Here is a 23530-nt window from a genome sequence, read left to right as displayed (position 1 = left end):
TGGATCTGGAGCTGCCTGGACGTGACTCTGAGAGAAACCCCGTCTTTCTGTCCAGCTGGGTCCTCTGGGAAGGGATGAAGAAAAAGACCCCTTATTTCTGCGATTGAGCCCAGGAAAACCTCAGGCACCCCCAAGCTGCACACGCCCAGGACAGACCCAAAGCAGCGTATCAAAGCTTTGAAAATGGAAATGAGATTAAAACTACAGCCCACAGAGGGTGAGACAGAACTTGTGGTGCAAATCTGACTGAGCTGACTACCTGTTACTCCAAACTTAACATTCTCCAGAGTGCCCAACGTCATACTCAACGCAAGGTATGTCCAGGGCACAATACAGAAGTGCTCCACACACAAGAACTGGGCAATGAGATCACTTCTCCAAGGAAACGATTTATAGACACCAGCCTCGATACCGTTCAGATGTTGGAATGTCAGATAAGGATTTTAAAGCAGCTTTTATGAGTATACTCCACGAAGCAAAGGTAAACATGTCGGAAATGAATGAAGGCAAGTTCTCAGCAGAGAGAGAACTTTTTTTTTTTTTTAAAAGGAACTTCAGAACAGAATAATACAATTACTGAAAGAAAAACATTCAGCAATGGAATGGGAGATCATAAAGGTGAGAGTCGGAGACATGAAGGCTGGTCAAGAGAAATGACCCAGTGTGAGACCAGAAAGACAGAGGACGGGCGTAAACGACCAGAGCAGTGGGGATTTGTGGGATGACAGGAGAAGTCTAACGTTCACATCACCAGAGTCTGAGGAGAAGAGGAAAAGATGGAGTAGGAAAATTACCTGAATAAATAATGCCTGAAGTTTCACACATTTGGGAAAAGACAAAAATTTATAGATTCAAGAACTCAATGAATCATAAACAGGATAAACGCAAAGACAATCATACATCACAATTAAGCTGCTGAAAAGTCACAGCAATAAAACCTGGGCAGCATCGGCACGCCACATACAGGGAGCTAACAGTCTGAATGAATGTGAGTGTCTCATCAGAACCGCGGGGGTCAGACGGCAGTGCTGAGAGAAAAGGACTCCTCACCCAGCAAATCTTCCTTTGGGCATGAAGGCAAAATAAAGACACCCTCAGACGAATGAAAACCAAGAGATGTGCTCTAAAAGAAATATTAGAGGAGATTCTACAGCTCAGAAGAAAGATCGGAAAGCAGTGTGGACCTTCAAGAAGGCAGAGGAAGGAAAATGGTAACTATCTGGGTAAATTACTATAAAAGACAGCGCGTGCTTAGCACGCACAAGGTCCTGGGTCCAATCCCCAGAACTTCCTTAAACAAACAAACCAAATTACCTAATTACCTCCCCCCACCAAAAAAAAGAGAATGTAAAAGAAAAATTTTCTCCTCTGAAGCAAACATGTATATTGTTAAAGATATTAACACTGTCTGGTGGGATTTTCAATACATGAAGGGTGGACGGTGAGGGGACCCCATGTGGTTGTAAACTTTCTATATTTTACTTGCAATGGAAAAAAACAGCTCTAAGAAAACTGCAAAAGGTTAAGCAGATACAGTGTAATCCCTAGAACAACTATTAAAAACATAGTATTTCACACAAGAGATATAGCCAAAACGTCAATAGAAAATTTAAAAGGTATTTGAAAATATCCAGAAAACCCAAAAGAGGGCTAGAAGGAGAGGGCAGCAGACCAAAACTTCAGGAAAAAGAGAAAACAACAAAATGAGACACCAAAATAGAGCCGTAACAGTGATTACAATAAACGTAAACGCTCTCAGCATATTAATTATAAGACCCAACAACTATATGCTATTAAAAAAAAAAAGAGGGAGGAGGTTTATCTCCGCGGTGTGTGCTTAGCATGCTCAAGGTTCTGGGTTCAGTCCTCAGAACCTCCGTTAAAAAATTATGATAAATAAGCCTAATTACTCCTCAAAAAAATTGAATTAAAAAAAAAAGACCCAACTATGCAAGATACCCAGGAGAAGCCTACTTTAAATATAAAAACATAGACAAAGTGAAAGTAAAATTGTGAAAGGGCTATACTATACAAACAGCCAAGAAAGCTGGGGTAGTTGTATTCACATCAAAGTGGACCTCAGAACAAGGACTGTTATCAGAGGCAAGAAGACACACGAGTCCTGAACACGTATTCAGCTAACAGCAGAACCTCACAACGTGTGAAGGAAAAACCGACAGAAGCGAGAGCAGAAACAGATACGTAATCACAGCCAGAGACGCAACTCCTCCTTCGCAGTAGAGTGAACAAGTCCAGAAAATAGCACAGAAGACCTAGTACCGTCTACCCCGACCTCGTGGACATGATGTGAGCGTTCCACCCAACACATACGGGATGTTCATCAAGATAGACCGCATCCTGTGTCCTAAACCTTAAAAAATGTAGAGCAACCTGTGTAACTATCTGAAGTGACAGATGCTAACTAGACTAATCGCGGCGATAACTCTGCAACACACGCAAATAGCAAATCATTACGCTGTACACCTGACACTAACATAATGCCACATGTCAATTATATCGCAAAAAGAAATGTAGAAAATCCAAAAGCATACAGAGTATGTTCTCTGACCTTATAGATTTAACCTGGCAATCAATAACAGAAAGTTAACCAAAAAAAATCTCCAAATATTGGGAAAATAAACAACACACTTTTACATAATCAATGGCCCAAAGAGGACCTGACTGAAAATGAAAATGGAAATTACTGAAACTTGTAGGGTGCAGCTGAAGGGGCACTTAGAGGAAATTTAGAGCATCCAGCGCCAAATTAGGAAAGGAGAAAGGTCTCAAGTCAGTGACCTAGCTCCCGCCTCAAGAAACAAGAAGAGTAGCAGAATGAGCCCAAAACCAGTAGAAGGGAGGAAATAAAGTCCAGACAGAAAGAAACAAAACAGAGAATAGTGCAACCATGTAGAAAAATCAGCAGAAACAGAAACTGAGTCTTTAAAAAGGGCCATAAAACAGATAAAGCTCTAGCTAGACTGACGAAAAAGAGAAGATAACATGGGAAGAAGGGTTCTCACTAGCCACCACAAACTTTAGAAGGACGATAAGGAAACACTATAAACACCACAATGCACATAAACCCAGCAACTCAGATGCAATGGGAATTGAAGACCACAGACTAGGTGGCTTCCAAGTCACCTAGAAGAAATGACCTGAATGGCCCTTTAGCGATTAAAAGAACTTCGTTTTAGCTAAAATCCTTGTCTAAAAAAGAAGACTCCAGCCCACATGACTTGACCGGTACATTCTATCCAACATTTAAAGAAAAAAAATCACCCCAGTTCTATATAATTCTTCCAGAAAACAGAAAAAAGGGAAACATTTCCCAATTTTGAGGCCAGCATGACCCTAGTACCAAAACCAGACAAAGACAACACAAGAAAAGAAAACCAGAAGCCAGTATCTGTTATGAACACAGATGTAAAAATCCTCAAAAAAATGTAAATCAAAGCCATCAGTATATAAAAAGAATACACCATGACCTCCTAGGGTTTATTTCAGGAAGGCAAAGCTGATTCAACATTCAAAAATTAATGGGTACACTCCACCAGATTCACACACGAAGAAGAAAAACCTGGGCACACATCAGCTACATGGATATAGAAAAAGCATCTGGCAAAATTCAGCACACAGAAATGTGATTTTTTTCTTTAACACCTTTATTGTGGTATGATTCCTGTACAGTCAACTACACATATTTCAGATGTACAATTTGGTGAATTTTGATAGATGTATGCACCCATGAAACCACCACCACTTACCAAGATAGCTAACATTTCCATCACTCCCCAAGAGGTGAAATTTTCACCATTCACAATTTTTACAACTCTCAGTAAGCTTGGTCCGTAACAGAAAAATGAATACATTTGACTTCAACAAAATTACAAACTTTTGCCCTGTGAAAGATACTACTAAGAAAGTGAAGAAACAAGGTACAGACTGGGAAAAAAATACCTGCAAATCATGTAACCAGCATGTATAGAGAATCCTCACAATTCAGTAGGAAAACAAAGAAAAATCAATTTAAAAAGTTAGAAATGGGCAAAAGATTTACATAAACACTTCAGCCAAGATCCGCAAACGGAAAAAAAGGACATGAAAACATAGCACTTCTGGGCATCATGGAAACAACAAACACCACAGGCACACGCACTGCAGGCTTCCATAGTCAGAGGGCGGCCACGCCCGCAGGGGTGACAGAAGCTCTCACATGTTGCTGATGGGAATATATTGGGAGCAGCACTTTGGAATAAAGTTTGGCTGTTTCTTAAAAAAAAAAAAGCCCCAAACTGGGACCCATCGAAACACCCATCGCAGGCTGAGCAAGCAGTGATTTACACACACGCCACAATAAAGGGCCCAGCGCCGGTCACGGGAATCAGCCTCGAAATCAAGACACTGAGTACATGCAGCAGGAAAAAGGGTCAATACCATGATTCTGTCTACACAAAATTCGAAAAAATGCAAGACACCTACAGCGACAAGAAGCAGATGAGTGGCACCGGGCAGGGGCGGAGCGGCACTAACAGGGTCAAGCGGGAACCCTGAGGTTTCCCTAAGGACAGGGCTAGCTCACGTCTCCAGTGTGGCGATGCTCACACAAGTGCTAGAACTTGTCAAATTAGCCACTTTAAATACGTGCACTTCACTGTATATCAGTAATACTTTAAAAAAGTTCAACAGGAACGAAATGACCCAGTTTAGAAATGCACAGAGCAGCGAAGCTGGGAGCACAGGACGATGCTAGGCAGCAGCAGCCCTCGGGGCTCAGGAGGTAGCCAAGTGTGGGTGGGGACGCTGGTGGGGACGCCCAGTGCATCCTGTGCACAGCACCCTGGACAAGGCCTGGGCGGCTTCCGGGAACTCGAAGTTGAGTGTCATGCTGCCGGAGACCCTGCCTCCGGATATTTATTCCAGAGAAATGAAAGCGATGTGTAAACAAAAGCCTGTCCCTGGCTGCTCCTCAAGGTTCCACTCAGAATCTGCCCAAATGCGAAATAACCTAAATGACCCCACTCCTGAGCAATAACAAAAGGCACCAAGTATTGATAGGTGCAGCGCCGTGGACGAACCCCAGAGAATCACGGGGTGGAGGGACAGGCTACAACTACGTGGCCTTCTTCACACAGAGTTCTAGAAAGGGCGGGGCCAGGTGGACGGCGAGACTGGAGGGGCCGGGGCTGGGGCCAGGGTCGGGGTGAGCTGACCACTGGGGCAGTGAGAGGAGGGCTCTGAGGCAGGGGTTTGGTTTGCAGACACATGTTAAGACTCCCTGTAAGTGCATGACAGGACATTCACAATTGTGGGAAGGACCCACGAGTCCACAGCAATGAGAGAAATGATTCAAGAAATAAACAAAGGGGAGAGGAGTCAAATCTGTGCAGAACTCCCACCCTGGCAGGGGTGTGCGGGGTGGGGTGGGGGGCTGCCTTCCTCAGAGAGCAGCCTGGAGGGGGCAGCTTCACCAGGGGCCCTGACCCCTGCTACCAGCAGGTGATCGAGGTCAGCACACCCCCGATATGACGTGATGGCTCCTGAAACCCAAACCCCGGTCTAATCTCAAGAAAAAGATGTGACAGTCCCAGTGGAGGGCCCTCATGAATGAGGGGCAATGGGAGGCTCACAGCCAAGAGGACCCCAAGAGGACCCAAAGGAGATGTGACGACCGAACGTCATGGGGTCCCCAGTGGGTCCTGGACGGGAGGAGGGCTGAGGGAAAACTACGGACGTCTGAACCAGCTCCGGGCTGGGCTCCCACCAGTGAGGCACTGGCCCATCTCTGTGGGCACCTTTCCACCACCGCTCGGTACCGTGCTGGGCCGCTGCCCTCTCCGCCATCTTCTGGGAGGCTACTTTTCAAATAAAACACATTGGACAATATTTGGAGGCTGTTTTTTCTCCAGCTGCATTTAGTGGTATTTTATTTACCTAATATGTCATGAAAACCCAGTCTTCTGCATGGATTGTTCTGGCTTTAGAGCCAGTTTCTAATCCAGTCCAGGTGACTTTAAACAGACGTAAGGCCACTCTTTAAGTGCTTCCCGTATTGAAATAAATATACCATCCTATTTTTGCCCTAATGTAAACAGACTTAGACTCATCAGTAGTGCCCGACACAGGGCGGTCAGTACTCAGTCAGGCAACTTCCTGGGATCTTTCACCATCTCCACCCTGTTCCTCCCAGGAGCAGGGCGGCACGTGGGAAAGGGGGATGCTGATCCAGCGACACCGTCTTCTCTGCAGCAGCACGGCCATTCTGGCGGGAAGACTCCAGGCCAGGAGGAAGAGACCCCCTCCCTCCGCACCACCCAGGCCACACCTGGACAGGCTGTCCTGAGCAGGGCAGACCACGGCAGGGCCTGAATCCCAGAACCGGCCCTCGATGCCACACTACAGATGCAGTGGCCTGGACGGTCCAGGCCAAGTCACTGGGAAACCTCTGCTTCACAGAAGGAACTGGGGTCCTTGAAGTGCAGGGAGACCAGGCGAGTCAGCAGGTGCACACACAGAGCATCGACCACCAGCCCACGACACAGGGCGATCCTCCAAGTCATCCCCTCTCATGACTGAGGCCCCGGGGTCAGCAGCCCAGCCAGCATGTTGGCTCACCGCTCAAGACGGGGGTTGGGGCACCCTGCGAGTGACACCCAGGCCATAAATAAGGCCAAGGACACACACCCTGCCCCTACAGAGAGGCCAGGCCTGCCCATGAGGACACAGCTCCCTGCAGAGAGGCCGGGCCTGCCCATGAGGGCTGTGGAGAAGCTGTGCTCCAGGTGAGACGGGGCGGATGGTGGGGAGCGGCCTGAGGGAGCAGATGACCATCTCTGTCCCATTACCTGCCATTCTCGGCCACAAAGGACTACACGCGCTCCTGGGCCCAGGAAAACACGACGCGCCGCCCCGCCCACCCTATGGGCTGCCGAGCGCAGGCCCAGCCCAGGAGGGACCGGGAGGGTCGGGCCCGCCATGGCAGCAGCCCGCCCGCCCGCACCCACGCAGCCCCTCCTGGCCCGAGTGCAGGGGCAGCTTTGCCCGGGGAACTCAAACTTCACAAAGAAACCATTTCTGGACAGGGCTCTATGTGGCCGTCCGAGTCAAAGGCCCACTTCATCGCTCCTTTCCAGGCCCGGGCGTTGTCAGGGCCCCTTCCCCTTTGAAGCCTCGGTGAGTGATTGAAGCGTCTCCTTCTGAGGGGCAGAAAGCGCCGGCCGGTAACCCGACTCTAAGCCCCGGGATAAAGGTAGTTTGTCTCCTCTCAGCCCGTCTGTCAACACCTCCTCAGTAATTAGCCCTAATTATTACCGAGGGCCAGCCTCCCATTCGGTTATTAAATCAGAAATAGAATCGTGGCCGGGCATCTGTCAACGCCCGGCTGGCGACCTTGGATTCATTGAATCCTCTGTCAGTATCCGTGGCTTCAAAGATGCAGATCCCATCCCAGGGTGGGGGGGGGATGTGGGGGGGGGGGGCGGTGCCACAGGCAGCCCTGTGCACTGCGGGCCTCAGAGCCCAGTGCGGACAGGGAACCGGGCGCCATCCCTGTACCGCCTTCCCCAAGGCAGGCCCTTCCCACCTCCCCCGGGCCTGATGTACCTCTGTGTGCTCCTGGGGGTGGGGTCCCAGGCCTGCCTGCCTCTGGCACAGTGTTGCCCAGCAGCCAGGGGGCAGCCTCAGTGGTGCCTGATTGTGCTGGGCCCGGGGCTGGCAGGCCTGGTGCCGGCTGTTCTGGGGGCACAGGGAAGACTCCCAAGCCCAGCCTGGGCCCCTCGTGGGCAGGGCATCTCCCTGTGACCTGTGAACCGCACAGCGAACTCAGAGGACAGCTATGGACACGGTTTCTGGGGTGCAGCCGAGTGCTGTGCTACTGAAGACCCCAGGGAAGACGGCCACCCACCCCCTCGTCCTGGGCCCGAGCCTCGTATTCCATCCAAGAGAAGCAAGTCACTTCTCCCACAAAGCTGGGCTGCTTCCGGCTCTCAGGAGGGGACACTGCCTCTCCAGCAGGCCCCACACCCCAAGCAGCAGCGGCACCGACCTCACCTCCCTAGGGCAGCATCCCAGGCCCCTCGGGGCAGCTGAATCCCGTGCAGCCCCTCGGGGCTTTGCGCGCCCCTCCTGACTTGCCCCCGCGTTTGGGGAAGAACACATCAGAGGCCAGACTCCTGGGACCAGGCTCCTCTTTGGGGGTCAAGGTCCACATGCTGCACTGGGTGCATGGGCAGAGCTGAGTAGGACCCTCCCGCCAGCCCACCGCGCCCGACCTCCCCTAACCCGCCACCACCACAGCAGCAGTGAGCCTCCTGGAGCCTCGCGTGGCGGGCAAGGCGTGAACACACGAGGTGTGAGAGGTGCTTCCTGCAGCTGCGGGCGCTGAGCTGCGAGTGGGACTCCTTGGGACTGGGGGACGGGCATCCTGGCTGGGCTGAGAGGAAACACCAGGGTGAGGGCTGTCGGGTCCATGGAGCCTGGGGATGGCAGGAAGGAAGCCCACTGGGCGTTTTCAGTCGGCCTGCGGCACTTACGGGCAGGGGTGGGACCCCGGCCAACAAGAGGCCGCGGCCTGCTTGCTCCTGGGGAAGAGCTCTGAGTTTTACAGGAAACGGGACCATCCTGGGGCTACTGCCAGCCACTGGGGCCACTTCCTCCAGGAGGTCTGGTCCACAGGGGCCAGCTGCCTAGTGCTGACGGCTGTGCCCAGACAACGCTCCCAGGGACTGGTGCCAGGGGGCCCCTAAGGGTGGTGCTGGGGGGCATGTTCTTCCGGGGTGCAAGTGGCTGCTCCTGTGGCAGAGGCCACCTCAAGTGGGGAACACGCGCAGCGATGCACCACACATCCCGTCGTGCACCGTGCCCACCGTGGGCCAGGGCTCCGTGCCCACACCTGTCTGGTACACGTACACTCACACTGACCTCACGGGAGGGACAGTGGGCGGGGTGCAGCCCCGAGGCCGACTCTCTGCAGTTTACAGGAGGCAAGAGAGAGGCTTGGAGAACTTCAGCAACTTGCTGGAGGTGGGGGGACAATGAAGGGACCGGGAGGCCATGGCAGGCGCAGGGGCAGAACCGCACTGGCCCAGGCCACCCTCCCAGGTGCCACCACCTGAAGCCCCTTTGCACCCTGTCATTGGAGAACACTGGGCCAAGGTGGTGAGGCTGCTGTGCCCCAGGGGACAGCACGCTGACCAGGTGCCCGGCCAACCCCGTGCCTCTTGGATCCCTACCCTGCAGGCCCTCATGGGCCTCCCACCTCCCCACCCACACATGGCCTTTAGAAAGCCTTGCCTACGGCACAGAAGTATACAGTGGACAGTCTGCCCGAGGACTCGTTGGGGGGAATGTGGCGCTTCCAGCAGCCACAGTTGTCTCTCCTCACAGGAGGGTGGGAGAGACAAATGCCACCACGTGGTGTGGTGGCATGGTGGTCAGCCCTTGCCCTGGGGGCACCGTGTCACTAGTCTGCCTGGCCTAGCAGAGTCTCTGGCCGGCAGAAGCGCTGAGCTTGCTGTCTCCTGGGGCTAACAGCCCAGAGGCACAGCCGGGAGGAGCAGGGGTCTGGGCTGTCATGCAGCAGCCACACTTCAGCCATGAAGAGTGGCACCCGCCAGGCAGGGCGCGGGCTCACTCCTGACCACCGGCCCAGGCTCCCCGCCCAGACCATGGGTGGAGAGCAGCCCAGAGACGTCCCTCCCCGCCTTCGGACAGCCCCGCCAATGGGGAGACAGGGTGCTGGGCAGGTGGACGAGCACCCCCAAAGCAGGAGGACAAGGAACAGGGTGCCCTGCAGGCCAGGGGCTCTTCCCTGGCTCACCCTTCATGCCCTGGAACAGATCACCCATCTATAGCCCAGAGAGACAGAGTGAGCTCAGGGCGCCTGCCATCCCGGACATCGTGCTGGGCCAGGCAGTCCAGCAACACGGTGACCCCAGGGTGAGGGCTGACCACCCCTAGAGCTGGGTGACGGCCACACCGTGGTCCCCTGTCCCACCCTCTCAGTCTGTGTTTGGGATAAAACATGTTGCAAAAACCTGCTAAGATGATTTGCAGAACCAGGGTAGAGAGGTGGTGTTTCTCTACCAGATAATGAAGACTCAGTATAGAGCCATTTAATTAGTGGGGACAGGCCAGACCAGAGAGCCAGGCATGTACAGGACAGGGGACCAGGGACAGGTGCAGCCAGCCTAGCACCAGCCTGATGCTGGCAGCCCGTGCCCTGTGGGGAGGTGAAGCAGGGCGCTATCGATCAGGACTGACTAGGTCATGCTGTGGAAAACACAAGCCCCAGAACTTGTGGCTTCACACATCCAACGTTTATTCCCCACTTGTGTTACAGGTGAGGCGCAGGTGGGCGGGTCTGCTCTTCACAGGTTGTGATGACAGCAGATCGTCTCTGTTAGTTACAAGGGGATTCCAAAGTCAACGTAAAAGGAAATATCCGAACTTGGAAATACAGGGTAATGTCTGTGCACCCTCAGGCAGGGAGAGGTTTCTTAGGAAAAGGAGTCCTGGATACGGGACAATGGGGCACGTCCTGGTCGGGGACTGGGACAGCTCTGCACACAGGGACCACGTGGAAGGGTGCTGACGAGCACTGCCCCAAACTGCAAAAACAAGAGAGGAATTCAGCTCAGGCGTTACTGTGGGCTAACCTGTACCTCCCTCCCCTGACACTGAGTTCTACTCCCAGCACCTCAACATGGCCGTGCTTGGGGGTGGACCCTTTAAGGAGGTAATTAAGGTTAAATGAGGTCACACGGGTGGGTCCCAAACCTACAGGACTGGTGTCCTCATGAGAGGAGGATGCAGGCACCCTGAGGACAGCCATGGGGACATAGGGAGATGAGAGTGTGCACAGGCCAAGGAGAAAGGCCTCAGGAGGAACAGCCTCATGACACCCAGACCTCGGACATCCAGGCCCAGAACCAGGAGGAAACACACTGTCGTTTAAGCCCCGCTGCCCAAGCAGAGGCCTGCAGAGGACAGTGGGGACATGGCTGCAGGGCTGGGCCATGCCGAGGGCCCACCCACCTGTGGAGATCAGTGCTCAGGAAAGGTGCAGTGGCTTCTTGGGCCGCTAGACGGGGCAGTCAAGTGCACCACCTGTGCTTCACAGTGGTGGAGAGATGTGTCCGGAGGAACCCATCCACGTCGGCCGAGGGACAGCAATGGACGGGATTGCGGAGACACCGGAGGTTCCTTTCTGCAGTACTGGTGCCCACCATAACAACTCGGCCCCGGCAGCCCCGTCACCTTGCTCCTCCCAGCTGCACCTCTGGGCTGTTAATAGTTGCTGGGGCTCCGGCCAGTGCACAACGTGGCGGCATTCGGCCCTCCCCCCCGCCCTGTGAGGACCAGCTACTCTGATGGCTTGGAGGTCAATGCCGCCACAGAGCAAGCAGCATCTGTCCGCAGGCAGGCCCAGGGCTGCTACGGCCAATCCTGGCCTGTGATGCTCCCACCAACAGTGCCAAAGAGCACCTCCACGCCTCCTGCAATTCCAGGCACCTACGACATCCAAGTCCTGGAATCACAGCACAAAAACAGTTCACCCCCAATCTCCCTGTGTACTTTTAAGACTTTTTAACATTAACTCTGTCCCAGAGTATGGCTGGTAGAGGCAGGTGCCCGGTGTCACCGTTCCCGGTAACTGACCCGTTGCTCCAGTTCTTTTCGCAGAATGGCCCACCCTACCCCCGTTAATAAGGAGCAGCACCACGTGTGTGAACGAAATCCCTCTGTTCATTTGGCTTTATCTCAAAGTTCTCCGTCCTCCGCTGCTCATCTGTCCACACCGATTTCGAAGTCCTCTCATTCTTGCAGCTTTAAAAAAATGTGAGATACAAAACAGGACCTCATCCTCCATACTTCCAGACATAGAATTTTCCGTGGAGTCAGGTGCTTTAAAAGCCCTCCCACAGTGCCCCATGTCTTAGCTTTAGGAAATGAAACCTCCGGGTATTTCCAAGGGAGTGACGGACAGACACGACCATATGGAAAGCAGGCCCCAACACCCCAGCCCACCCTGAGCACACCCAGCAAACCCTGCCAGGCTGTGTGTCCCCAGAGCACCGACCTCCGGGTTGCCTGCCTGCCTGTGCAGAGCCAAGAGTAGGGAATGACCCAAGGGCCTTCCTGCCACCTTGCGTGCAGGGCTCACTCCTGGCCGTGTGCTCCTCCCTCCGACAAGGGGAAAGCAGGTGGGTCATCACCTCTGTCCAAAGGCAGGGCACAGCTCCCTTCCAGCCTCCCCTGACTGCACCACGCAGGCACCCTGGAATGGGCAGCCTACAGCCTGGCCACCAAGCCTGCCCTCCTGCCCCTCCCTTCATGGTGCAGGCCTGATGGCAGGACCTGTTCTTCACAGGCCATCTGTCTGGTCTCTGCCCAAGTCCCCTCAGGCCTGTCCCGCAGAGCCAGCCCTCAGGAGAGGTGTGCTACCACAACCCAGGCCCCAGGAGCTGTCTGGGAGGACAGGCCCCAAGAGGCCCAGGAGTCACAAGGGAAGAGGACAATCTCGAGCTGAAGGAATTCACTCCAGGTCCACTAAGTGAAAGCAGAAAGGGCAGGCTGGGCAGAGGGGCTCTGACTGGGCGTCTGTCCGAGGGCGGCTCCAGGCTCTGTGGCCAGAGGCATCTCACCAGCTCAGACAAGAGTCCTGACATTGCCAACAACCCTGGACCCACAGGAGGGCCGGGCCTGAGTGACAGCATGGGGGCAGCAGTGCGAACAGGCTGGGCAGGACCGTCCAGATCTCACATCGGATCAGTAAAAGCCACCGCCGCCTCAGAGTCTTTCTAAGATGCACAGCTACAAGTGCTGTACTTACTGGATGTCTGAGCCTTAGAGTAACTCTCAAGTAACACCACCCGGACCCAGGGCCTTTTCCAGCAAACTACTGAATGAAATAATCCCAAAGGTATCTATTTGACTTAAAACGTTTTACCCACTTGTAACTGTTTTTCCTAAAATGAATCGTTTCAGTTGCAGTTCACATTTCCACTTATGTTTCCCTCCTACTTTCCAAAAAGGTGCTCTGCTTTGTTTCCACAATTGCAAAACCCCAATGGACTGGAAATGCTTGCCTACCTGCCCTCCGTGCAGGGGCACTGTGTCTGTCCGGTGCTGACCTCACTGGTCATTAGGAAACCTGCCCCGTGCAGGATGAGCCCTTCTCCACCCCAGCCCTCTGGCCCTGCAGCCCCACAGTTCTGGTCCACTGCTAACTCCCCACTCGACCTCCAGCCACACTGCCCCCACCGAGCCTCCCACTCCCACTCACTCTGTCCCAACCCCTTCAGCCAGACCCTGCGATGCTCCAAGCCCCCATCAGAAATCACACCTGCAACGCTGACTAGGCACTGGGGGCTAGGCCTCTGCTCCTGCTGATGGGCAAGGACTCTGCTGTCAGCAGCCACCACACCACAGCTCAGCCATGGGCTCACACACATTTAATGAGCACCAACTGTGTACCAGGACCACAAAGCTGACTGAGGGAGAGCACCTGCCCTAGGGCTCAGTCTACCCAGAGACATGGGTCATTACTGTGTCGGGGTCTGAGCAGTGACACACGCCATGCACATGTGGGCAGGGGAGCAGGACTGCTGAAAAGCAGGAGGGAGGGCAGCACAGGCCCGGGCTGCCTCCTGAAGACCTGGCATGACTAGAAGCTCCTACAGCAGGGCAAACGCCTGGGAGGAGCTGGTAGGGCAAGGAGGTGCCCACCACACCTCCCTGTGTCTAAGCCTTCTTGTGAGGCAGGGATGCCAGGAGGCCCACAGGGAAGCGCCCTCCTCTGCCAAGACACCCTACTCACACTGGATAATGAAAGGAGCTGCCTCCTCCATGCAGCCTTCCTTAATTTCCAGCCCAGAAGACAGAGATTACATGTGGTGAACACTGAGGTAGGGGTCCAGGCAGGTATCACACAAGAATCAAGCCCAAAGGGCTGGCATGGCAGACCCAGTCCAGTCCCAGCCAGCATGCAAGGAAGTCAGTTTTGGGGGGGGAAGGAGGGAGACAGTCACAAGGACAGTACAAATAGCAGGTGGGGAACTGATCGACCAGTGGGAACAGGCCAGGTGAGACAGCACTCCCCAACAAGATGTGAAGATGTAGCTGAGAGCTGGGGGAGGAGGCAGCCTCTGGGCCACTGGGGGAGTCGGGGCCTGAGGGGCAGGGCAGAGGCCAGTGTCCTCCTGTGCTGGGGGTGTGGTGCTAAGGAGCCGTGTATGCTCAGACAGGTGCACCAATGCCCAGCAACAGGGCAAGTGTACAGAGAGACACCTGGTGCTACATCTATAGTCATCTGGCAATGCCACTGTCCTGACAGGGGGCTGGGGGCTCCTTGGCTATGCAGGCCACTTCATCATGAGGGGGCACTGCTGCACCTGCACATTTAGAATCCAGGGCTGTGGGCTGGGGCACGGGAGGACATGGTGGCTCTCTTGGGGTCTCCGAGGCGTCCACTGCCCTCTGTGGGCTACCTAAGGGTGCCTCCTGGTCTCCCTCTGTCTCAGAGACCTCCTCTGTTTTCTGGAGTTCTGGACCCCTTGGGTGAGCGGGACCTGGTTTCTGGGCAGAGGGTTTAGTAGACTCTGTAAGGGCAGGGAAAAGTCTGGAGGCCACCACCCCTGGCTGGGAGGAAGCTGACCCCCCAGGACCAGGAACGGTGTTGCATGCAGAACTGGACCAGGCAGGAGGCTCCGCGGGCCTAAGGCTGCTCTCCGTGGCTAGCTGCTGCTTGGACAGAGCATCTCTGGATGTGGAGTCAGAACTAGAAACAGCAGAGGTGGCCAGAGCAGCTGGGACTGGGAGGAGAGCCCATGTTGAATGCCAGGGCCTCAGAGAACCGAGCTAAGTACTGTCTTATCACAGGCAGCTGCGGGGCTACGGGCGGCTGGCTCAAGGCCGGAGTCAAAAGGTGGGGAACCGCAGCGTGGTACTCAGTGAAGTTGTTCAGGGCTTAAATAACTTCCTCAAGATTCTGCAAAAGAGCTCACAATTGTCAGGCAAGGGCAGGTCCCCGTTGAGGTAGGGGGCTGCCCACACCCAGGCCTGGCCCATCAGGCGCCCAAGAACCTCACAGACACGGCTGAGGTTGTCCTGGTAGTGCTCAAAGTGGAAGGACATGTAATCACCCAGCTGGGCCAAGAAGCGGTTCAGCAGCCAAGGGGAACCTTTGAAGGTGCCTCGGTCTGAGTCGGGCACCCAGTGGGAGTCCACCCAGAGGGGGCCATGGGCATCACTGGGGGCCCCCTCTCTGTAGGCTTACCGCCAGGAGCAGGGCCCACTGTGCTCATCTGCTCCATGGTTGTGCACACGCACACAAGGTCCCTACAGCAGGGCTGCTCGATCCAGAGATCCACCAATGGTGCATGTGTGACCCCAGGAGAGGCCCCATCCACCTGCCGCCAAAGGCGTGAACTGGCGTAATTGGCTGCCACCCAGATAGAATTGCGAGGACCCTGCCGACGGCGCCAGCCTTGAGGCATGCTGGGAGCAGGCACAAGCTGCCCCGCCAACTGCGAGAAGGAAGAGGAGAAAGGAAGAAGAGACGTCCAGGCAGGGTGGGAAGAAGGCACACGGGACACAATAGGACAGAGGTGGCTGGAGGGGCCGTGGCAAACCCTGGCATTCCAAGCAAGCGCTGAAGGGCTGACAGCTGCGACCTCAGAAGAGCAGAGAGGAGCGATGGGACTGTCAGACGCAGGCCACCATCCAAGGCAATCTGTCCAAAAACAAGGTGAGAAGAGCAGGAACTAGGCCCAACCATGACCACTGGGCAACAGGGGGCCAACCTGGGCACCCCACCCAGAGCTCTGAGTGGGAGGAGGCTGGGAGGCCTGAGAAGGTGGCAAACACCACCTGGGATGCTATAAGAGCCAGATGTGATGTCAGTGATGTCAGTCCCAGGGAAAGGAAGAGGCCAGACCAGAAGCCCCTGGGCTTCCCCAGACAGCCTGGATGGCTGTTGGGGAATTTCAGGAGAAGGATGACAACAGTAACCCATTCACTGAACGCTCTATTCATGCCCAACGCTGACCCTGACGAGGACGAGGCTGGTACTCTTACCACCCTGAAGCAGAGTGGTGAGTGAAATCTCTTGTCTGCAGCCACACACCAACCAGCAAGTGGCGGAGGCAGCTGACCCGGCTCTAGAGACCACACACGTCACCACGCGTTACCAGGCCAGTTATGGACTTCATTGTCCTCTGAACCATCCCCCAACCGCCCCAAACACAGCACCGCTAAGAACACTGCCGGCATCATGACCGCCCTCTACATCACAGCACCGTGACAATGTAGGTGTCACCTGCCTGCCTTCTCCCAGGCTTCTGAGACTCACCTCACTACCCAGAGTGCTGCCACTCCCACCACAAATAAGCTCCCTGCATCCCCATCCCTGCCAACAGCCCAGCACCTGATCCCCCAAATTAAATCCCACTTGCTCTGTGTACTCTCACTGCCCCAAAATCACCCCTGCAAAGGGCCTGGAGAGCAGTGATCACCACCGCTGAGTGGCCCAAAGAGGGGCAGACATAGTAAAGGAGGCTGTAGGTCGGAAGGTAAGGTTCCCTTCCAGTGCAAGGAGCCCTCCCACTGTTCAGCCTGAGGGGAGCCACCTCTCCAGTCTCTCTGCAACGAGAGGTCCACTCGTGGCCTCCACAAAGGATTCACTCACCCCTTGCGCGATCTTCCCAACAATCCCCCCCCCTCAACAAATACCCCGAGGCTCCACTGGCTCCTACCTAGGGGCACCGGTCTGCACTCACCTTCGGGGCAGCTTCCTACCTGTTTACCTATCCCCACCATGGGAGATCCTCTGGGAAGGCACTGCTTGTTGGTCTTTCCACCCAGCACTTCTCAGGGTAGCCTGCAGCATTCGGAGCCACAGGAGCCCCCAGCACCTACCTCGGCCACCTAGGCTTTCTGGAACCTCAGATACACCCCCCACCCTGGGGGGTCTTCCACCTGAAAGCCCGTGTCATCCTAACACTAAAACACCTGCTAGGGCAGCAGTGGCCAAAGACACAGCACACGAGTGAATGCCGTCCACTGCCGAGCCCAGTCCAGGTCCTCACCGAGCTCTGGAAAAAGCAATGATGCGAACTACTCTCGCTCCTGCCATCCGCGAGGTGAGGTGGTGACTGACCACGCGCGCCCGCGTGCCGACGCCCTCCCTCCCAGGACGGACCCGCCCAGCTCTCGCAACTTCAGGGAGCGGGGTCCTCAGCCATCCCCCGGTGGGGGAGTGTGCTCCCGCGACCCCGACCCCGGACTCGGAACGCGGGCCCGGGGTCACTCGCCGCGGCTCGAAGCCCACTTACCTGCGGCCGCGCAAGGTCCGGCCTCGACGGCCCGGCTCCCTCGACGGCGAGCCCGAGCGCACCAACAAAGCGTACGAGACCGGCCGCCGTGAGGCGACGCCAGGCCCGGCAGGAGGCTCGAAGCGCACAGTCCCGGCGCGGACCGGGAGTCAGGAAGGGACCGAAAGGCGGAGACCCCGCCCCACTGACCCTCCGGCCGCAGTTAACAACGCCCGGAGAGAGCAGCCCGACTCTCGTCCGGCCGTGTCGCGCGGCCACGCCCCCTGCGTGCGCGCCGCCGCCCCGTACGTCCCCGCGCCGGACCCCGGCTAGCCCCACGCTGGGCTACCACCGAGCCGCGCCTGCGCCGTGCGCCTTGGGGACGCGATCGCGCAGGCGCTTCCGAGCCCTGACAGCGGGGCAGTGTGGCGCGGGGGGCGATGGGAGCGCGCCGGGCCCGACGCCGCGCCGAGTGCCCCGAGAGAGGGCGGGGCCGCGCGAGCAGGCGCAGGCGCGGGGAGGGCTGTGTCCGTCCGGCGGGCGGGGCCGCGCGCGCAGGCGCACGGCGAGGGCTGGCGCTGAGGGCTGGTTAACTGAGAGGCTGTGGCGCCCACCTGGTTCACCCCAAGTCACTGCCCTGAGTTCCTTCTGAGCGTCAAGAGGGGTGCTGGGGGCCGAGGGCACCAGGGAGGGTTGGTCACTCAGGGGCTACAGCGCTCACCGGCCGGTGTGCTCGCCGAGTGCGCCTCGCTGGAGACCTGCCTGGGGCCCGGGCTGGGCACCTGCCGCCCAGGAGCGACAGGGAAGGGTGGCCCGGAGACTGTCCCCTGTGGGCCCGGCTCCCTCGCCGTGGGCGCCGCTCACCCAGCGAGGCTGCACCCCGACACTAGGAAGGCCGGTGCCGGGGGAGCTGATGCCCTCCGTGCGCGGCCCCTGCTTCCGCCCCGCGTCCTCGCGGTGCCCAGGCAGCAGGGGGAAGCAACCCCAGGACCTCGTGCCTTGGGGACCCCCAGGTCGGGGAGGGTTACCAGGACCAAGGTGGCAGAGGTCACTGGAAATGATGTTAACACCAGCCCCCTTTCTGCCCTGGTCTAGCGACTCCTTTCATAAAACCATCCCTGAAATGTTATCTGCATTTACACCCAAACTTTCTCGCTTTGATCATCGAAACGAATCAACGATTACATTGTATCTTCTCAGGGTCTGCGGGGCTTTCAGCTGCCTAGCCAAAAATGCTAGAAGTGGCACCCAGCCAGGAAGCGCCTTCTGGAAGTGAGTGAAATTTGTATTTTTCTGTTGTGTCTTCCCTAATTGACCTGATAATTTAAACTTCCTTGCCTCAAAGGAGAGGGGGAGCTCCCGACAGTTTGGCAGCTCAGGGCAACTCAGTGTGGTCAGCAGAGAGTGGGCAGCAGGCTTGTGCTAAACCTTGATCAGACTGGGCCAGGCCATCAAAAAATGCCTTTCCAGAACTTTTTTATGACCCCCAAAAGAAATTCTGTCCCCAGAACACTTCTCCCCACCACCCCTTTCCTGAGCCCCTGGTAACCTCTGTTCTACTTTGGCTATGTTAATTTGCCTAAGCACCTTGTATAAAGGAGATTATACACTATTTGTCATTTCACTTAGAATGTTTTAAAGGTTTAATTATGGTGTGGCACCTATCAGAATTTTTATTCCTTTGTAAGGCTCAATAATATTTCTTTACATGTATATACCATATTTTGTTTATCCATAAATTTGTTGGTGGACACTGAGTGCCTTCCATCTTTTGGCTCCTGTGACTAACGCTGCTGTGAGCATGGGTGTACATGTATCAGACTCCTTACTCTGACTTCTTTGGGGCATATTCCTTGAGTGGAATTGGTGGGTCATAGGGTAACACTACATTTAACTTTTTGAGGAACTGAGCCTGGTGCCCCTGGGGTTCCTTGTGCTTCAGTCTTGTAATGAACTGAATGTTTGTGTCCCTCCCCTAAATGTGTTATGTTGAAATCCTAATCCCCCACGTGATGGTATCAGGAGGTGGGGCCCTCGTGAATAGGATTAGTGCCCTTAATCAAAGAGCCCAGAGCTCCCTCACCCCTTCTACTATGTGAGGACCCAGAAGAAGTCAGCTGTCTATACACCAGGAAGTGGGCTCCCACCAGACACCAAATCTGCTGGTGCCATGACCCTGGACTTCCTGGCCTCCAGAACTGTGAGAAATAAATTTTTGTTGCTTATAAGCCACCAGCCTTGTTTCTGAGACAGGCTTTTGGAAGCCAGTGTTGCTGCTGTGGGTCCCCCGCCCCTCCCCCGCCCAATTGATGTAAGATTTACTTCAGTGAAGTGCACAGATCTTAATAGCACGGAGCTACTATTAATCAAGCTGCTATGAATATTCTTGAACAAGTGCCTTTTGTAATATAAGGTTGCATTTCTTTGGGGTAAATACCTGGGAGCGGACCTGCTGGGTCATGGGGTAGGTGCATATATTAATAGGAAGCTGCCAAGAGTTTTCCAAAGCAGTTGGAACTTTTACACTTCCTCCAGCAATGCATGAAGATGCCAGCTGCTCCACGTCCATGCTGACACTTGGTATCATTAATCATTTTAATTTTAATCATTCTGGCAGGAATCGAGTGATCGCTCATTGTGGTTTCGATTTGTCTCCTGGGTAACGAATGATGTCCGTATTTTTATGTGATTGTTAATCATCTTTTGTTAATTTGTGAGAGTTTTTGCACACATTCTGAATTTCAAAGTGTCAGATGCATGATGGAAAAAGCGTTCTCTCAGTGTGTCACTTGCCTATTCATTTTCTCCCTGGTGTCTTTTGAAGAGCAGAAGCTTTACGTTTTGATGGCTAGTGCTTTTGCACCCTAAGAAATGATGCAACTCCAGTGTCATAAAGACATTCTCCTTTGTTTACTTCTGGAAGTTCTGCCACTTTAGCTTTTACATGAAGGTCAGTGGTGCATTCTGAATTAATTTTCATGTATGGTGTGAGTTATGGGTTAAAGTTCATTGTTATCCATAGAGAAATCCCATAGTTCTAGGAGCTTTTGTTTTGAAAAAACTATCCTCTTCTCTGCCACCTCGCCTTAGCACTTTTATTAGAATCTGATGACTGTGATTGGGTGGGTGGGTCTAATTTTGGACCCTCTATTCTGGTCCCCTGATCTTTGTCCTTAGTCCCAACTCATCCTGTCTTATGTACTGCAACTTTATAGTAAGACTTAAAATTACATAGTTCAAGTCCTCTAACCTCTTTCCCTTTTTCAGAATTATTTGGGCTATTCTAATTCTGCATTTCCATCCACATTTTAGAATCAACTTGTCGATTTATAGGAAAAATCAGCTTGTCAGTTTCTAATGGGATTTTAATTGGGATTGTGTTGAATCCATAAATAAATTTGAAGATAGGGAGCATCTTAGCAGTGTCAAGTCTTCCAATTCATGCACAGATTATATCCCTTGATTTATTTAAATCTTTATCAATTTCTTTCAAGGAATCGTGATAGAGTTCAGGGTACAAATTTGCCAAATTTTGTCAAATTTACCTCTAAGCATTTTATGGTTTTTGATGCTATTGTAAAGAGTATTTACAATTTTTAATTTTCCAATTGTTTTTGCTAGTATAGAAAAATAGAATTGACATTTTATCTTGAGCTTTTGCTAAATTTACTTATTAGTGCTAGTACTCGTTTTATAGATTCCTTGGGGTTTTCTATGTACGTGACCATGTCATCTGCAAATACAGACGGCTGTGCTTTCTTCTGTCACATCAAATGTCATTTGTATGCCTGTGTGTAACGGGTACATGTGTACCTACACACAATGCGTATAACTCTGTTATTTCCCCTCCCATTGCAGGGGCCGGGACTTTCAGGAATAAAGTTTGGTAAAAGCAGGAGCAGGTGTCCTTGACCTGTTCCTCGTCTCGGAAGGACAGTGGCTGTTCTTCCGCCGTTAAAGTCCAGTGGGAGTTGTCGACAATTTTCACAGATGCCATCTATCAGGCGAGGGAGTTTCCTCTGAGTCCTATGTTGCGCGAGCCTTGTTTTTTTCATAAATAGGTGCTGAACGTGGTCAAATGTGTTTACTCCACAAAGAGGCTGTACCTCTTTGTGTTATATTTAGTAGTTGCTCTAGGAGTTTAAAACATGCATCTTTAATTTACTATAACCTACTTACAGTTAACGCTGTACTGCTCCACATTAAGCGTAAGAACCTTGTAACTGTAACATTCCATTTGCAACCATCTTTTTGCTGTTGTCATAGGTTCTCATTCATATAAACCCAAATTGTGCGTTGTTATAATTCTTGCATTTATCAGTGTCTTAAAGAAAATAAGAGAAGGAAAAATAGTGTTTTAAGTTTACCTGTTCATCCACCATCTCTTCATTTCTCCCTGGTGTAATTTCTCTTCAGCCCAAGGAACCTCCTGCTGTAGTCCCTGCAGTCCACACAGCGGGTGGCAGTTACCCCTGCTGTCACTGAAGTGTCCTCACTTCTCTCCCACCTTTGAATAATGTTTGTGCTGCACATAGATTTCCGGGACGGCTTTCTTTCCAAACATAAATTTGGTTTTGTTTCTTCCCATCTTCATTTTTTCTGCTGTGTAATCAGACATGTGTACTGTGTCCTTACTTCTCTGGCTGCTTCCAAGATTTTATCTTTATCTTTGATTTTCAAGAGTTTGACTATGCTGTGCCTTAGTGTTTGGGGCTTTGGGGGTTTATACTGTGTGGAATTGGCTGAGATTCTTGTATCTGTAAGTTGATCCAAAACTCATGACATCTTAGGTCATTGTTTCTTCAAATGTATTTTCAGCCCCTTCCTCCCTCTCAGGCACCGCTACACTAGACTTTCCAACGTGGATCTCACCCAGTGTGTTCTTTTCTCCAGTGGGTGGATTCCCTCTAGTTTCTGACGGCTTTGGGTGATCTTCAGTGTCTTCAAACAGGTATCTTCTATTTTGTGTAGAGTTGATCACTTTTGTCTGTGAAAAAGGCAGCTTTATACAAGCTGCTCAGTCACTGCCCATTCCAGCACCGCCATTTGCTTGGCAAACACCAGTCCTGCCGTGCCCGCTGCAGGGTTAGTGAAACCGCCAACCTGGCGTCCTGCTCCCCTGTGCGGCCCTGGCACATGAGAACCAGAGCTGGGGAGCCGAGGGAGGTGTGACTAGGCTCTGAGCTGCCTCCAGCAGAAAACATGGCCAGAAAGATTTCCCACCGACGTGACCAGCTGCTGTGCCTCAGTGTGTATGCGGGCACCGCACAGGGGACAGAGACGTGAAGAGGAGGCTCTTTCAGGGCAGGACAGAAACGCTGTTCAGGGTGTTCTTCCTGGAGGGGGAGGCAGCAGCGAGGGAGCAGCCTGGGTGAGGCCTGCGGGCCAGGTGTTTGCTGGGGGGAGGCAAGGTGGCAGCTGGAGAAGTGACCCCGCTCCCAGAGGGCCTCCCAGGACAGGCAGGGTCCTCATGGTGGCCCTGGAGGGTGGTGGGCGGGCCCCCTGGCGCAGCACCCTGCCCTGCGTGCCCGGGCACCTCTGCAGAGGAGCCAGGCACTGGGTGGCCTCTGAGCTGCTGAGAACGGGCCGACGTGAACAACACTCCACTTGTAGGCCATCTCCCTGCCAAAGACTTTGAAAACCAAATACCGTCCGAGCTATGGAAACCCAGCCGCTGGCGGGCTGTCAGGACATTATTATTCCAATCACCCAGCCCACTTCCAGCCACCAGGGCAGGACAATGCAGCTCTGAGGGCTCACCTGCCGTCCGGTCTCTCCCACAGGCAGGGGCCTGGCTGCACCAGCTCGCCCACGGGGCTCCTAGGCGGTCTGGGCATCAGTTTTCTCACTCGTCCAGAGAAACACATCCAGACGTTGCTGTGACCGCCTCCCACTCTGTCCCGTCTTGACCCTTGTTGCTCAGAAGCCTCTTACGTCTGCTTCGGGGGAACTCAGGGGTGTAAAATTCTTAAAAGATGCTAAGACCACGAGGGGCTGCTAGCCTTTCTCACCACATGGGGGCCACATTGCTCACTATGATGAGAAGGGGGCCTGTGGGTGCCCTGCCCACTGGCTGGTGCCCTGACTGGGTCAGGGCAGGGTGGGCAGCTGGACCCGGCAGGCTCTTGGCCCCCAGCTGCTACATTACAGGGCCACAGCGCCTCTTGTTTGTGGTCCCACTTTGTTCCCAAGCTTTGGTGTTATTTGATCGTCAGTCA

The 23530-nt window shown here is 53.8% G+C and overlaps 2 protein-coding genes and 1 long non-coding RNA gene across 6 annotated transcripts in view; 1 reads left to right on the top strand and 2 right to left on the bottom strand.

Moving 5' to 3' along the window:
- The window catches only part of GNB1L (G protein subunit beta 1 like), a 40764-nt gene extending 23179 nt beyond the window's left edge, over nt 1-17585 (bottom strand). Inside the window, exon 1 of one of the 4 annotated variants that reach the window (XM_032471900.1) lies at nt 17334-17585. The gene's annotated coding sequence lies outside the window, so the exon portion shown is untranslated. The remainder of the gene's footprint in view (nt 1-17333) is intronic. The other 3 variants (XM_032471902.1, XM_032471901.1, XM_032471898.1) reach the window with 3 other exon arrangements.
- Nucleotides 11838-17319, bottom strand: RTL10 (retrotransposon Gag like 10). The gene is given in 4 exon segments (XM_032471896.1): nt 11838-14815; nt 14817-14991; nt 14994-15239; nt 15242-17319. Coding segments are annotated over 4 exon segments (1185 nt in total). The 5' UTR covers nt 15498-17319; the 3' UTR covers nt 11838-14307.
- Nucleotides 17586-17731: 146 nt separating the features above from the next.
- On the top strand, nt 17732-22612 carry LOC116660978. The gene is made up of 3 exons (XR_004316717.1): nt 17732-18584; nt 20142-20262; nt 21171-22612. It is a non-coding gene; the product is annotated as an uncharacterized LOC116660978 (long non-coding RNA).
- Nucleotides 22613-23530: the final 918 nt, after the last annotated feature.

The sequence above is a fragment of the Camelus ferus genome, chromosome 32 (assembly GCF_009834535.1).
Source record: "Camelus ferus isolate YT-003-E chromosome 32, BCGSAC_Cfer_1.0, whole genome shotgun sequence".
Classification (NCBI taxonomy): Eukaryota; Metazoa; Chordata; class Mammalia; order Artiodactyla; family Camelidae; genus Camelus; species Camelus ferus.
This window is presented reverse-complemented; position numbering and strand designations above follow the sequence as displayed.